Source organism: Microtus ochrogaster (assembly GCF_000317375.1).
Source record: "Microtus ochrogaster isolate Prairie Vole_2 chromosome 14 unlocalized genomic scaffold, MicOch1.0 chr14_random_3, whole genome shotgun sequence".
Classification (NCBI taxonomy): domain Eukaryota; kingdom Metazoa; phylum Chordata; class Mammalia; order Rodentia; family Cricetidae; genus Microtus; species Microtus ochrogaster.
Genome location: NW_004949098.1, coordinates 221,127 through 236,689, shown reverse-complemented (window position 1 = coordinate 236,689; position 15,563 = coordinate 221,127). Strand labels below are relative to the sequence as shown.

The window sequence follows — 15,563 nt, the reverse complement described above, 5'->3', positions numbered from 1 at the left end:
GTAACAAGCCCTGGAGTCCAGACTCTCTCTAGGTGTTCTACACACAGGGCACCGGGAGCACTCACTCCCGGTAAACTGAGCGGACAGGAAGTGCTGCACGCTGCAGCAGCGCAACCTGGAGGTGTTCGAGAGATTAGGTCTGAGAAGGAGAAAGTCCTCTTAGCCTCAACTGTACACAGCAGCTGTGGTAGCACAGAAAGCTACGATTTAAAAAGGCAAGAGCACCTGAACCAAGGAGCCCCAGTCATAGGGGTTCAGTGTGGTTCAACATATGAAGAACAGAACTGACCAGTCATTAGTGGCTAAAACAAGACCGAGCCACTCAACCCAAGTTCCAGGTGCCTGCAGAAGCTCATGAGGCCGGCAGCACGAGTTGCCACTCCTTCCCCACCCACACTGGTGTGGGCAGGGCCTGAAAGCAAACCTCTGGCAGTGGCAGAATCAGCAGAGCTGACACCAGGGCTGAGTGGTGAGGTGTGAGTAAAACACATGGGTTCCGTCCAGCCCAGAAGAGACCTGGCAGACATTTTTAAGACCAGTGCCTTAAAAATGTGAGTTGTTGTCTCTGCAGTGACTCAAAGGGTGACCAGATGCTTGGTAAAGTCCCTTCCCATGTCTGTGACGCCCTCATTGACTTTTAATTCTGCCAGTCAGCTTTAATAACAATTTAAACACTTAAGGGTAAGAATGACAACATTCATCTTCAGAGCCTGGATGGCTCGGCAGGCTTGGGAAACCACAGAAAGGAGGCAGGCGCTTATACAGACATACAGAAGCCACAAAAATCAAAACTAAATATATTCAAACAAGTCATATCCTCTGCGGCCTGCTTTCTGGAATGAAGTTATTTTTTAGACAAATTGGGCTACTTCATCTCCTTAGAATGAATTAAATTATTCCAAACGGACTGCTTGCCCGTGTCTGCCAACTACCCCCCCACAGCTGGAAACTTACTTTTTGGGTGCCAGCAGCTTGGACATTCTGCCATGTCGCTACAGGTTCTGTAGCCACCTGCCACTCTGGGTGAGTATTCGTGAGTAACTTCACAAAGGTGGATTTGCCCACAGCTGCAATGCAAATGGCACGTGTTGGGATGCTTCCCAAATCCGGGTGAAGGAGGCAGCCACTAACCTCTGCCACGAGTGCCCATCTCACAGGAGCAAGGGCCAGCTTTTCCAGCTTCAAAACTTGGCAGCCATGACTGTCAGCCTGGTGATAGGATGGGCAGCTAACCAGCTACCACAGTGAGTCCGGGCAACAGGAAGGAGACATGGCCTGTGGATTCAGGCTGCAGCTTTAATGACTCAACCTCTGAGAGGCAGGGTATCTAGTAACTGCTGAAACAGAACCTTCACAAGCGCGTGAGACTAGTGATGTGATACAGCCAGGCTCAAGGAACTCCACGTTGAAGGAAAGACCATTCTGAGCCTCACTGAGTCAACAAGCCTAAAAACACTCACAGAAGATTGCTTGGGATTGTGGAGCACTAGGGTATGCTGGTAATAAATTACTGGATGCATTTTTTTTTTTTTCAAGACAGGGTTTCTCTGTGGTTTTGGAGCCTGTCCTGGAACTAGCTCTTGTAGACCAGGCTGGTCTCGAACTCATAGAGATCCACCTGCCTCTACCTCCCAAGTGTTGGGATTAAAGGCGTGCGCCACCACCGCCCGGCTTACTGGATGCATTTTATCCTCAGAGGACATGGATGATGGGCGCTAAGCAAACACAGAGGAAGCTACTAATAAATCACGCTGTGCTGAGAAGGGAAATGCAGACTGCCTCGGATGCAGCTCAGCAGGCTCAAAAGGCTCCTTTGAAGAAATGTCACCTGAAGGATGAGCAGTAGTCAGGCTGAGGGTGGATGAAGGCTAACCTACACATGGCAGCAGCATGAACCAAGGTCTGGGAGGAGCAACCCCAGAAGCAGCTGGCAGGGTGTAGCATGGGGAGTGAGGGAGAAGAGTGGTTGGGGATGGGGGTGGCCAGGCAGACAGGCAGTCAAGTGCAGGCCACACAGGGCCTCACAGGCTTGAGCTCTTCGGGCAAAGGTAAGTCAGCAATGGGTTTCAGCAGGGAAATGACAAGATTCCTTCTCAGCTTTTTATTTTTTCTTGTGTATGAGTGTCCTGGCCTGTATGCATGTATGTCAGTATACCACCTGTGTGCTTGGAAGTCACACAGACCAAAAAAGGGTGTCGGATCCCCTGGAACTGGAGGTCTGGATGATTGTGAGTTACCACAGGGGTGCTAGGAACTGAACCCAGGTCTTCTGTAATAGCAATAAAATGTTCTTACCACTGAAGCATCTCTCTGACCCCTCCTTCTCACCTGTTAAGAATGGACTGATGCAACACTTGGAGAGCAGGCCCTGCCCCTCACCAGGAAAGCATAATGGAGTCAGCCCTGTTAATGCAGACTGTAAGCACAGGAGAGCTGTCCGCACTTCACACCTGGTGGATCAATCCTATAGCTGCCCAGGCCCAGACCCAAAGACATGACTTGGCCCACCCCATCATCCCCCCAATCTGTAATCTGCTGGAGCACAAGAAGGGATCTGACCTATAGACCCAAAGCTGAGGATCCCCACAACACAGGGCAACAACAGGATATCCAAGAGGAGCCCTAGAGAGAGTCCAGTATCGATAGTGTAGTAGAAACCAGAGGCTTTCATTGAATCAGACCAATGACTCTTTGAAATGAACACTTGCAAGTAAAGATACATGGACAAAGGGGTTTACAGCGAGACTCACTTGCAGCTTCCATGATGAGATTAAGTTCTCCCCTTTTCTTAAATTTTGTTTTATTTGGGGGGAATAGCTGGTATTGATGGAGATGATGGGGAAATAAATAGGATCAAGATACATGATGTAAAAGACACATAGAATAAAAAAAGAATAAAGATTTTTAACATAAAAAGAAGACTGAGCTAAAGCAGAAGTCATTACAACAGTTGACTGTGGCTTGATTGGGGTAATGGCAAGGAGGTGGAACCAACCTAGTCCTACAAGACCCTACTGATTTCCATTTACACCTACATCTAGCACACCTCTGTCCTGAATTCCGGGTGGACAGAACCTTCTGGACATCCCAGGCACAGCTCAAAGTCAGGGTATTCCCCAAATAAACTCATCCTCCACTCACCAAGTGGAGCTCCCCCACCCTCCAGACCTACAGCAAGGTAACACCGGCTGCTGTAAGGACAGCCTCTGCCAGACCTCCAGAGGCCCCAAGGCCATTTGCCTGTATGTCTTAACTTTTCCTTGTTTGTTCCTTTTCTGTTTGCACCTCCATAACAGGAGCAGTATGCCTGCCTCTCTTACTCTCTCTTACTCTAGCTGTTCTCTCTGCAACTGAACCTCCACACCACAGCTGTGTTGCATGTGAAGTACATCTTAAAATGCTGCCAGGACTGGGCGTGGCAGGGTACCCTGTACAATCAGAAATGCTGGGGCAGGAAGTTCATGAGTCTAGGTCAGTTGGGGTTAGACAGTGCATATGAGGCCAGCCAGGATACATAATGAGACACTGTCTCAATACCAAAATCCTACTGCTTTCATCAACAATATACACATATACATACATGCATATCTCCACCCATCACCTGGGGTGAGGTGGCGTGCCGTGACATGCATAGGGGGATGAGAAGACAAATTGTGGAAGTTCTATCTCTTCATGTGGGTCCTGGGGACCAAACTCGGGTCATCAGCCTTGACGGAAGACATCTTTGCTTCCTAAGCCATCTCACCAGCCTTTGTTTTTCCTAAAAGTATACTCATTTATTTTTATGTACAATGGTGGGTGTGTGGAGGTCAGACGACAGCTCATGAGAGTTTAGTTCTCTCCTTTCACGTGGGTCCTAGAGTTGAGCTCAGATGGCCAGGGCTGAGCCATCTTGCTGGTCCTATTGCCTTCCTCTAAGCGGGGTCTGGATTCAACAGGACCTGGTCCCTCCCTACCCTTTCATGCCTCAGCTTTCCAGCTGGCCCCAGTGCCTTGCGCCCCTACTCATACCATGCTCTCTCCTGAAAGCAGACTGCACTGCTCTCACATTTGCTGGAGTATGCCCTTTCTATTCCTGGTCAATTCCTACCCAGCCGTCAAGGGTTTTCTCAGACGGCCCTCAGGTGCCAAGTCTCTGCTGATGCTGACACCTCTACACTGGGCTAGCTAATCCTTTCCGAGTGGCATGGTGTTCTAGATGTGACTCCATCATTACAATGACAACTGTTTCTCCAGGTGGAGGATGGGGCTTTGCTAGGACTGAAAACCAAAACTAGCCCCACATTCTGCCTCCACAAACAAAATATTAATTTCAGTTCCCTTCAAAAAGGACCAGTCTGAAATGTGGTAGCTCCCACCTCTAATCCCAGCACCTAGGAGGCAGAGGCAGGCAGAGCTCTTTGAGTTTGAGGCCACCTGGTCTACACACTGAGTTCTAGGCAAGACAAAACTATGTAATAAGACCTTCTCTTTAGAAAAAAAAGGCAGAAAAAGCCTTCAGAAGGGCCCTGAATCTCAATCTCTGTCAAATGGAACCAAGAAAGAAAGAGAGGGAGAGGGAGGAAGAGGAGAGAGTGAGTGTGTGTGACCGATCAGAAGTGCCATGTCTCAGCAGGGAGCCCACACATCAATCTGTGGCATTCATCACAGCACCCCACTCCTCTGAGAACACAGGAGGAGTACAAACAGTTTTGCAGTCACGCTCTTCTCTGTCCCACCTCCACCCAACTTTGCCTGTTCCTCTTGCTCTGCCTCTGCTCTTCCCACACGGAGGTGAGTAAATGCTTTCCCTTCCCTCGCAGCTCCAGGCCAGCAGCTTAATCCTTCCTCTTCCAAGCCCATCGTCTCACCTCTAATCACAGTGACTTCTCTGGTGAGCTCCCAAGTCCTGCTATGTTGGAGAGTTGCCAACAGGCTGAGGTGCTGCCTGTACTGAGTGGATATCAGCTTAAAATATGTGGCCTAGGTAGCTAATATTTAGAGTGTAGGTTGTTCAGTAAGTCTTAAAGATGGTCCTTATATTTAGGCTGAAAAGTTATTTAGACATTTAAAATGATATTTACCTGTGTGCCATGACGTGTGCAGAGGGCAGAGGAAAACTTGCAGGAGTGGTTTCTCTCCTTACACCATATGAGGCCCTGGGGACTGAATTCAGGTCCGTGGATTTGGCAGCAAGTGCCTTTACCCACTGTGCCATCTTGCCAGCTCCTGAGAACTACTTAACATAATATGAAAAAACTAGGCATTGTGGCTTATGCCCATAAGCTCTGTGTTGTAATAGGAGCGGCGGGGCTGTGTCCCCGGCACCCAGCCGCCCGCATGGCTAGCTTATGCCCCGAAATAATTACACGGAAACTATATTCTTTTAAACACTGCCTGGCCCATTAGTTTCAGTTTCTTATTGGCTAGCTCTTACATATCGATCTAACCCATTTCTAATAGTCTGTGTAGCTCCACCAGCTGGCTTACCAGGGAAGATCTTAACCTGCGTCTGTCTGGAGTGGGAGAACCATGGCGACTCCCTGACTCAGCTTCTTTCTCCCAGCATTCTGTTCTGTTTACTCTGCCTACCTAATTTTTTGTCCTATCAGAGGCCAAGCAGTTTCTTTATTACTTAACCAATGAAACAACAGATAGAAAGATGACCCTCCGCCATCAGCTCTGCAACTGGGAGGCCAAGAATAGAGGAAAACTACTGCAAATTGGAGGCCAGCCTGGGCTACAGAGCTTATTCCAGGCCAGCCTCAGCTATGAAGTGAGACTGTCTCAAATCAAACAAATAAAAAGTTAAAAAAATAGGACAAAAAGATGAAGGCAGCTGCTCTGCTGATTAGAAATGAATGATTAGCTCTGGTTGTATCTTTGAAAGGGAAAGATGGGAAGCCTCTGCAGGCTAGGGAGTGCCAGCTGCCTACCTGAGATCAGATGGTGCCAATTCATGACAGGGCAGTCAGAACTCTGAGACTTCGAGTCATGCCAGTTAAATACTCAAAACCTGGAAAGTCAACAAATACAATGGGAAACCTACAGTTCCAATTACTGGAACAATTACTTCTGACGTTCAGGGAACCATGTGCACAGCTCCCACCAACTCCAAGCCTTCTAGAAAGCCAACTTAGTAACCAGAAGCCAACAGCATCATAGAAAGACAGTAAACAGCAAGGGAAGGTTCCGAGAACTGGGAAAGCCTGGGTAACTCACTACGGGGTATAGCATTTACTGAATGAATACCACTGGAACTGAGCTGTGCCAGGCAGCGGTGGCACACGTCTTTAATCCCAGCACTCGGGAGGCAGAGGCAGGTGGATCTCTGTGAGTTCGAGGCCAGCCTGGTCTACAAAGGGAGTTCCAGGACAGGCTCCAAAGCTACAGAGAAACCCTGTCTCGAAAAACCAAAAGAAAAAAAAAAAAGAACTGAGCTGTGCCCAGGCACCATCCACACATGTGGAATTATCACTTCAATAATGCAAGGTATTTAAATAAAGTCTGGAGATGGTGTAAACCTCCAGTGTTGTCATCGCTACTATTCTTCCAGAGGACCTTAGTTCGATTCTTAGCATCCACATCGGACAACTCACTATAATTCCAGTCCAGGGGATCCAATGCCCTCTTTTGCCCTCAACAGGTATTGCATGCAGGCCCTGCATACACATAATTAGACAATAAAATAAAATCTTTAAAGACAAATGTATAAAAGGGTTCTCAGAGGTTTCACAGTGGGTGTGGCTCACCACTACCACAGAGGCTTGCTACTGACAAGAATACCATGACTACTGCCAGCCTCTCTTCAGATAATTTTTTTTAGTCTTGGAGTTAGCATAACTCAGAGTCACCTGCTACTGCTATTGGTCTCACTGTGTCCCACCTCTTGGTCTCCCTTTAGAGACTGAGTTGTTGGTAAACTCCATGTTGATTATACAGGAAATTCTTTCCTATTGCTGCACCATGTGAGGTTTTTATCTTTAAGATGGTCCTGCCTCAAACCAGACAGTTCTGCTGTGACTGCTCATCTTTTCCCAAATCATGGCCTTTTCTTCCCACAAACGGTTCTATAACTGCATGCTTGTTATAGTTAATTACGCTACAATATGATAAGAGACAGAAGCTGACCTAATGCTCCAGACGCCGTATTTTCTATATTCTAAATTTACTATTCCAGAATCTCATGGGAACTTTCAAAATACACTCTCACCTCTGGGCATTTTCTCTTTTGGGGGGTAGGGGAGAGTTCAAGACAGGGTGTCTCTGTGTACCCCTGGCTGTCCTGGGACTAACTCTGTAGATCAGGCTGGCCTCAAACTCAAAGATCCACTTGCTTGTGCCTCCCTAGTGCTGGACTTAAAGGTGTGCAACACCATACCTGGCATTTTCTTTTCCTCAATAAGATGGAAAACATGAGGGAAAAAATTCAAAAGCCTTTACTAAAGTCAGAGGGCAGTAAAGATAAATAAGACGTCCAGCATATCGAAAACTTTCTTCCCAAGAAAATGTAGTCTTAGCTGGGTGGTGGTAGCGCACGCCTTTAATCCCAGCACTTGGGAGGCAGAGGCAGGCGGGTCTCTGTGAGTTTGAGGCCAGCCTGGCCTGATCTACAAGAGCTAATTCCAGGACAGCCACCAAAGCTACAGAGAAACATTGTCTGGAAAAAAAAAAAAAAGAAAGAAAGAAAAGAAAATGTAGTCTTTATGTCAGGAACTGCATCTGCCGCCATGTGCGCTCAACCGCAGAAGCTCTCAGAGCACGCCTGCCGCTGTGTGCACTCACCCACAGAAGATCTCAGAGCACATTAAAGTGGCTCTGTAGCTAAAGCTGAGCTCTGCCCTCACAGTCCTTTCTCTTCTCCAACCTTGACACTAAGCCCAGGACCATAAAAGTTCTAATCCTAAAAGCATTCTGGGAAAACTTAGTCAACAAGTGTTAAAGAAACTTAATAAGTTTATTTGGTTTCTTTCCTTCTTTTTCTTTCTTCTCATGGGAAACTATTTATAAGGGGAAAAAAGGTTTTTCCTAGCTCAGAACACGATGAGAACTAGCCTTGCTGCAGGCGAGAGCTGACTGTCGGAGCTCTCCTTCCCCACTGTGCCCGTGACTCAGCCTTCCACTGTCGCTTCCTCTGAAGCCTCCTTGAACTCTCTCCAGGGCCACTCCATCTCCAGGCAGAATTAATCACTGCCTGCTCTAGTTCACCAAGGCATTAGACTGTAATTATTTGTTCATTCTTGCCCTCTCACCAGCCAGGCTGGGAGCTCACTTCATGAAGACAGACTCCTTTCCCATGCTGGGTGCCCGGCCAGGGACTAAGAATAGAAATGGGGGGATATGGATGAGGTGACACAGAGACAAGAGAATCCAGTATTAGAAAGAGGTAGGTTCTTCCCCACAAGGATTCTTTGCTCATTTTTAAAATTTGATACAAGTAAAAGACACACCAGCATGCATAAGATATCTTTTTGAGTGCAGGAAAAACATGAATTTAGCAAAGTCCTCTACTGCCTTACACACTAGTCTCCAAACTGGAGGGATTCACTCCTCCTCTCCTCACAGTAGGTCTCTGAAAGTGAAAAACCAGAATGGACTCAGACGGCACACAGATATTATCTCATACGGCAACTTGTACTTCAAATGGGGTTTGTAGTCACACAATAATGGACTTCAGGAGACAGTGGGAGACACAGATCCAGGATGAACAGAACTAGATCAGCTAGGGATTTGACTGTTGGGACTTCAGGAGTTCTAGGTGCCAAACTAGGATCACACCCGAAGCCATCCCTTTTCCTCTGTGTACCAATGACTAACCCACATGGATGAGCTGGGACAGGACTCTGGCAATCACTGACTGACAGCAAAGGCAGGACAACACAAAGCTAAACAGGGCACTGGTGACTCCGACTCAGGGAAGGTACTGAACGTGCCATCTCAACAGCACGTAGGTGCACACAGTCAGGGTAGGAAGTTCTGCCAGCCCACACAGGATGAGTAACTCTGTGTGGGACATGTCATCCGAGTGTGTGGTGATGGGAGCCGTTGGTGACTAAAGCCAAGTCAGACGAGTCTTCCAGGTCACTCTGCTGTACCTACTCCTACCTGTCCCCAGCTCCATGCCTGGCATCTCAGCACCATCACCAGTCTCTCTGCACTTTGGGTACAGTCAATCTGCTCAGATCTCCTCAGTGTGTCTCATAGACTCCTCAGCCAAAATGTACCACTCTTATCTCTTCAATCCATCCTCTGCGTCCTGAGTCACAATCCAAACCATAAACCCGAGCACCCTCCTCCTCTACTAACCTCTAAGAAGCCACTATGTCCTGGCAATCTCAACTTGAGACAATCCTTTGAAGTGCCATTTCTTTCTCTCTCCTTTCAAGCCTGTGTCGTCTTTCCTCCTTCAACTACAACAAAGAAACTTGTGCATTGGGCAAACTGGAAAAAGACTATGGGTCCCGCAACAACCCTGACACGGAAAGTGTCCACTCTATGAAGCGTTTGTTCATTCATTTACTGTAGCCTGATCTTTCTAGAAACTAATCTGGTTATGGCACACTGATTTCAACTTTACAGTAGCCCAGATGGCCGCCTGCTGCCAACAGGATAAACTAGCATGTACGGGTTCACCAACATCGGGCCAGTCATCCTCTGTGAACCTCTTGTTCTGCCACTACCTTATTTTTCTTGTTACTATGGCAAACTACCTGACAAAACAATCGAAGGAAGGAAGGGTTTATTTCACAGTTTGAGTCTGTCATGGGAGGAAGTCATGGCATCAGGAGGGTAAGGCAGTTTTGCATCCAAAAACAGGAAGACAGAAAGATGAATGTTGTTACTCTGACCTCCACACGGGAGCCATGACACAAACACACAAACACAGTAGATAAATGTAATAAAACATGTAAAAAAAATGCATTCTAGCAACGAGACCATTTTTTTAAATAAACTAATATGTTTTACTCTTTCACAAAAAGAAAAATTGCTGGGCAGTGGTGGCTCGCACCTTTAATTCCAGCACTCACGAGGCAGAGGCAGGTGGATCTCTGAGTCCAAAGCCAGCCTGGTCTACATAGAGAAACCCTGTCTCAAAAACAAAACCCCCCTCCAAAAAAAAAAAGTGCAAACCCTCTTCCACTTGCAGCTATCAAACCATGGCATGCTCGTCTAGGAAACATGTCAGCTATTAACCTACCCTCTGCAATTCTTCACCCCCATTCTCCTAGAATCTGGGACAAGCAGGCTTTCAAGTCTCCTCCTGAAACTGTTCAAGGTCACCCAAATCTCCACTCAAACAGTATTACCCAATCCACATCCCCTCCCTTTAACTGCTCTGCTCGGTTTCCAGGATGTCACTGTCTTTCTTCCTCCTCCTCCCTCTGCGGCTTCTCTTCTCAGTCTCCTCTGCCCAGGACTCCTCATCGTCCTGACCTATTGAGGTCCTCAGGCCATAGGACTTTCCTTCACTACAGTCGTCTGGCTTAAATACCACCTATATGTCTAGCACTGCATCTTCCACTCATAATCCAACTTCTACTTGGTTATCCAATAGCCACACAGCAAACCCAAAACATTCTTAAGACTCTTGAAAGCCAGGCGGTGGTGGTGCACATTTTTAATCCCAGCACTCAGGAAGCGGAGACAGGCGGATCTCTGTGAGTTTGAGGCCAGCCTGGTCTACAAGAGCAGTTCCAGGAAAAAACCCAACTCTTGAAACCACTAACACAATCTGTTCTTCCCAGACTTCTAAGACAAACTGAGCTGGGTGTGTTATTGCGTGACTGTAAATCCAGGTACTATAGATCAGCTTGAGCTCCACAGGAGTTCAAGGCCAGCCTGAACTACAGAAGCAAGATTCTGATGGGGGGGGGGGGGCACATGACACAAAAACAAAACACATGGTCTGGGCTAGAGAAATGGCTTAGCAGTTAAGAGTACCTCCCAGAGGACCTGAATTTAGTTCCCACTACCCATGCAGGTGGCTCACACCTGTAACTCTCCAGCCTATGAGGGAACCTGCACATGCTCACACAGAACAAAACTAAAAACAAAATAATCTTTAAAACATTTTTTTAAAAGGCTGGGATGGACTTCAGTGGCACAAATAAAATAACTATGCAAACAAATACACATTTAAAAGAAAAATCCAAATTAAGTCTTCCAGGCTGTCCAAGTGAAAATGACTGAGTTCACCACTGACCCGCCCAACACTACACGGCTCAGCTATCACCAGGTCCAGCTGGCCCTACCTTAAAATGTAACCTTCACCTGGGCCCAACTTATCCTGTCACCATTGCAATGGCTTCCCGAACGATGTCTTCCACTTTCAATGCATTGGACAGGTGATGCCGTTGTCCCTCAACTCCTCAAACCACTGAACGACTTCCTGTCTCAGGGTAAAACCCACGATGGCTTCTGGGATCTACACACCCTGGTCATTTTTCATCTACCTACCCACCTACCCTCATCTCCCTCCACCGCTTTCTTCCGCCATCCCACTCCCGGCCGAGATGGATTCCCTCCTCTTCACCACACACACCATTAGATCTCCAGGTTTTCCTACTTGCGCTGCCTGGACTGAGGATCCTTAACTACTCACACGGTTCACTATCTCACATCATCAGTTACCACTCTAGAAAACAATCACCCTCAATCTCTCTTCCTTGATCTTTCTTCATCTTCCTCATCACTACCTTCACTGTTCACCTTGCTCACTCTATAGTTCAATAGGGACCGACCCCTGTATCCCTCCCTCTTTAAATCCCACGAGTGGAGAATTTTTACATGCTCTGTTCATGGCTGTGTCCTCGGGCCAAGAACAGTGCTGGCACAGGGAAGATGGAAATAGGGTGGTTTGATGTACGTATGAATAAAATGAGAAACACTATCTGCTGCAGGACTGTCTTCAGCACTCCATACCTGCTGATTCCCATTATGGACTGGTCTCTGTGCAGAGGCCCAGGCTCTCAGAATTCAGGAACATTAACACGAACCATTTTGCTTCAATTTTTTTCTTTTTAATTTAAGATGCCGGACTACTTGTAACCAAAAATGTTATACATATTTCTAAGTTTAGAAAATGAGATCTTTCCAAAAGAAGCAAGCAAATGTCTGGGAGTTCGAGACCACCTTGGTTTAAATAGCAAGTTCCAAGCCAGCTAGGGCTACATAGTGACCGCCTCAAAATAAAACGACACCGTAATCATTCACAGCGCAGCTAACACGGGGGTACGGCAAAATAGTGAAGGATCTGTTAAGAACTGAGTCTAAATAAACAATGGGTCATTTTGACGTGTATGTCCCGAATACTGCGTGTGGCACACTAAAATTGCCTTTAATTCTATGTAAACTGGGCATTTATTTTTATTCTTGCTAAATCTGGCAATCCTATTTTGGGAAAACAAATGGCACACTGTAGCGTCTATTTCTAGCGAAAGAAACACGCCAGTAAACCCGTACCATTCTGGGGCTATCTGCAGCTTGCGTGGCTTTTACGTCCCCATGGGTGAGTAGGCGGCCGGGTTGAGGCCCAATGTCCCCAAAATCAAAACCCACGGTGCACTGTGGGAGAAAAACCCTGACAAGCAGAAACAGCAGGTCGGGTGGTGGCAGCAGAAGGGGGTGAAGTGGGCCGGACTGGGGCAGGATCTGAGCCCAGTTTCCTTTCCCAGCCTGTCAGTCACCTACTCGGCGGAGGCCAAGGCTCGAAAGCCACTTTCTGGCCCTTACCGATGTTGCCTTCGATGGCGAGCCTTCGGGGGCCGCCCCCGTCGTGCATGGCCCTGGCGCGTGGCGCGTCCATGAGCGCGTTCAGAGCCAGGGAGCGGAAGGGCGCTCGGAGTCGACGCAGAAGGAATCGACCTGCAGGCATCCTAACCAAGCTCCGCGAGGCGGGCACTTCCGCCGAGGGCACTTCCTCCTGCAGCACCGCGCCTCTGACGTCAGAGGGCCGCCAGGCAGGAAGTGGCTGTTTTTAGCTTTTAGCTCTCTAAGAGGCGGGGCGTGGGTGGGGAGGGGTGCGGAGGGGCCTACGGGGCCGTTCTGCTCCTGTTGTTTGTGGGGACCCTGTGGCGCTGTCGCGGCGTTTCGGTGTAGCAGGGTTTGCTGACTGGTGGAGTTAAGGCGTTTATAGCCCTTTCGTTGTTGTTGTTTTAATTACATTGATGTTTGTATGCATGCATACACACACTCACATATGTTTATTTGTTTCCTTGTTTGTAGTGTGTGCGGAGTTCAGAGGACAATTTGCAGGAATAATTCTCTGTTTTTACTATGTGGGTTCCTGGAATCGAACTAGGCTGTTAGGCTTGGTGTCAAGTGCCTTCGGAACCTTTGAATTTTAATAGACGAATCAAAATACATGGAGGGTTTGGGATATAGCTTAATTGTAAAGTATGCACAAAGCCCTGGCTTGGATCCTCAATACCGTAAAAACTGTAACTAAAAATCTTAAGTTACATTTATTTATTTTGCTATTTTGAGACACGGTCTCATGTAGTGTAATTTGGTTTGATCCTCCTGCCACTCCCAAGTGCTCCACCATGCTCATTCTGTTTATGTGGTGAGGGTACACCTGTGAGGGTTAGGACAACTTCTAGGAACCTGTTCTCTCCTTCCACCATGCGGGGTTCTGAGGGTCAAACTCAGATTGTCAGTCTGCAGCTAGTGTTTTTACCCACTGAGCCATCTTACTGGCCCTAAGTGACTCCTTCCCCCAGAATTTGGGAAATTATTGCCTGAAGGAAGAAACTGGACATTTATGGAGGCGAACACCATCCAGTAACTTACACAAGTAATGCTTCTCATTCCATGTAATTACAACATGACGTTGGGCCATTATTTTTACATTGAGGATTCAGCTTTTATTCATTTCTTATTTTGACTTTGAAATAAGTAAAATGTTCACTCAAATTACTGGTATAATCTTTTTGTTTTTTTCAGTATCTCTTTGGTTCTAATTCTAAATTCCTAAGAGAAAGAACCTGTGGCCAGAGGCTAGGATCTCATGGAATGACATGGGAACTGAATACAGTTACTTTTCTTATTGCTATAGCAAGACACCCGACAGAAGCTCGCTAGAGACGGAAGGTTTGTTTTGGCTCTTGGTCGGGAGGATTTCAGTCCCCTAGAGTGGGGAGGAATGGCGGGAGCATGTGGTGGAGAAGGCAGGAGCTTTATAGTGAACCAGGAGGCAGAGAGCACAGGCAGAGCTGGGGGTAAAGCCAGGAGGGGGTCTAATCTTTAAAGGCCCACTCCTCCAGACAGGCCCTAGTTCAAAGGCCTACAAAATAGTGCCCTGGGTTGGGGACAGATTAAAATCATTAGCCTGCGAGTGATTTTAGATTCTAGCCTCTACAAGGGGTGTGTGCCCTCTCTATGCTTAAGGAAGGGCAACTAGGGTCAATTAAACTAGTTTCTCCCCAGAGTGATTAGTTCCTACTGACTGATATCAATAGGGTCTTTTCATCCAGTTTAGGTGCTGGCCAGAGGAAAGTTGTGGCTGTTGTCTAATGGCATTCTCTCCCGTTGACTTTGGAGAATGAACTCCTTCCTGCTCCTGGCGGTTGTGAGACAGGAGTTAATGCATAGGGGCTGAGGCTGCCTTGCCAGAACTCTAGCCAGGCAGCTTCCCTTCCCTCATCCCACTCTGCTAAGCATCTGTTGTATGTCAGGTTCCCTGCTTAGCTCTCTGAGTGCAGCTCCGAAGGATGGATTAGTTTTCAAGTGCTTACAAATGCTGCTGTCATAAATAAAGCTGACAGCACATTAAAGACCATGCCATCATTCAAACGTGTGAGACAAATGTTCAAAAGGTGGCTTTCTTAGGCATCTATTTATTTAGCATGCAAGGGGTGTGTGCAGATTCATGTGCATACAGATACGTGTCCGTGTGTGAGCGCACCTATAGAAGTCAGAGGACAACCTTGGGCATGTGTTCTTGCCTTCTGCTTCTTTCAAGGCAGGATTTCTTGTTGTTTACCATTGTGTGTGCCAGGATGTCTGGCCCAGGTGCTCCTGCCTATTCTAATGTCTCTTCTTCCATCTCGCTGTAGGAGCACTGGGTTTACAGATGGGTGCTACTGTGTCAGGCTTTGTGTGTATTCTGGGGATTCCAACTCAGGTCCTTAGACATGCACAGCAAGCACTTTGCCCACCGAACCATCTCTCTAGCCTCTTTTTGGGTATTTTCTTCTTATTTTCAAATCACAGTACCTCTCTTTGTCAGCAGATAACTTGGCATCCGCTAAAGAATCTAGAACAAGAGACTGCAGGGCTATTAGGATCACTTGTTCCATTGTGAACACTGGAGTTCAGGTTCCAGGATTTATGTCACTTGCTAAATGTGTAGGCATTCCCACAAACGTCTGTAACCGTAGCATTAAGGTGGGCAAAGACACAAGGATTGCTGGGGTTTTCTGGTCTCTAGCCTAGCTTAGAAAGCACAAGCCCCAGATTCAGGGAGGGATCCTGCCTCAAAGGAACAGTGATGTGGGAGTGATTTCTTATTAATAAAGAAACTGCCTAGGCCCATTTCATAGGCCAACCCTTAGGTAGGCGGAGAAAACAGAACAGGATGCTGG

The 15,563-nt window shown here is 47.3% G+C and overlaps 1 protein-coding gene across 2 annotated transcripts in view; it reads right to left on the bottom strand.

Moving 5' to 3' along the window:
* The window catches only part of Dguok (deoxyguanosine kinase), a 30,922-nt gene extending 18,048 nt beyond the window's left edge, over positions 1–12,874 (bottom strand). The window contains exons 1-2 of one of the 2 annotated variants that reach the window (XM_005364654.2): positions 12,712–12,870; positions 955–1,067 (exon numbers count right to left, since the gene is read on the bottom strand). In XM_005364654.2, coding sequence (XP_005364711.1) covers positions 955–1,067; positions 12,712–12,853 — 255 coding nt within the window. In that variant the 5' untranslated portion in view covers positions 12,854–12,870. Of the gene's footprint in view, positions 1–954; positions 1,068–12,711 lie in introns of both variants that reach the window. The other variant, XM_026788004.1, reaches the window with a different exon arrangement.
* Between the last annotated feature and the right edge of the window lie 2,689 nt (positions 12,875–15,563).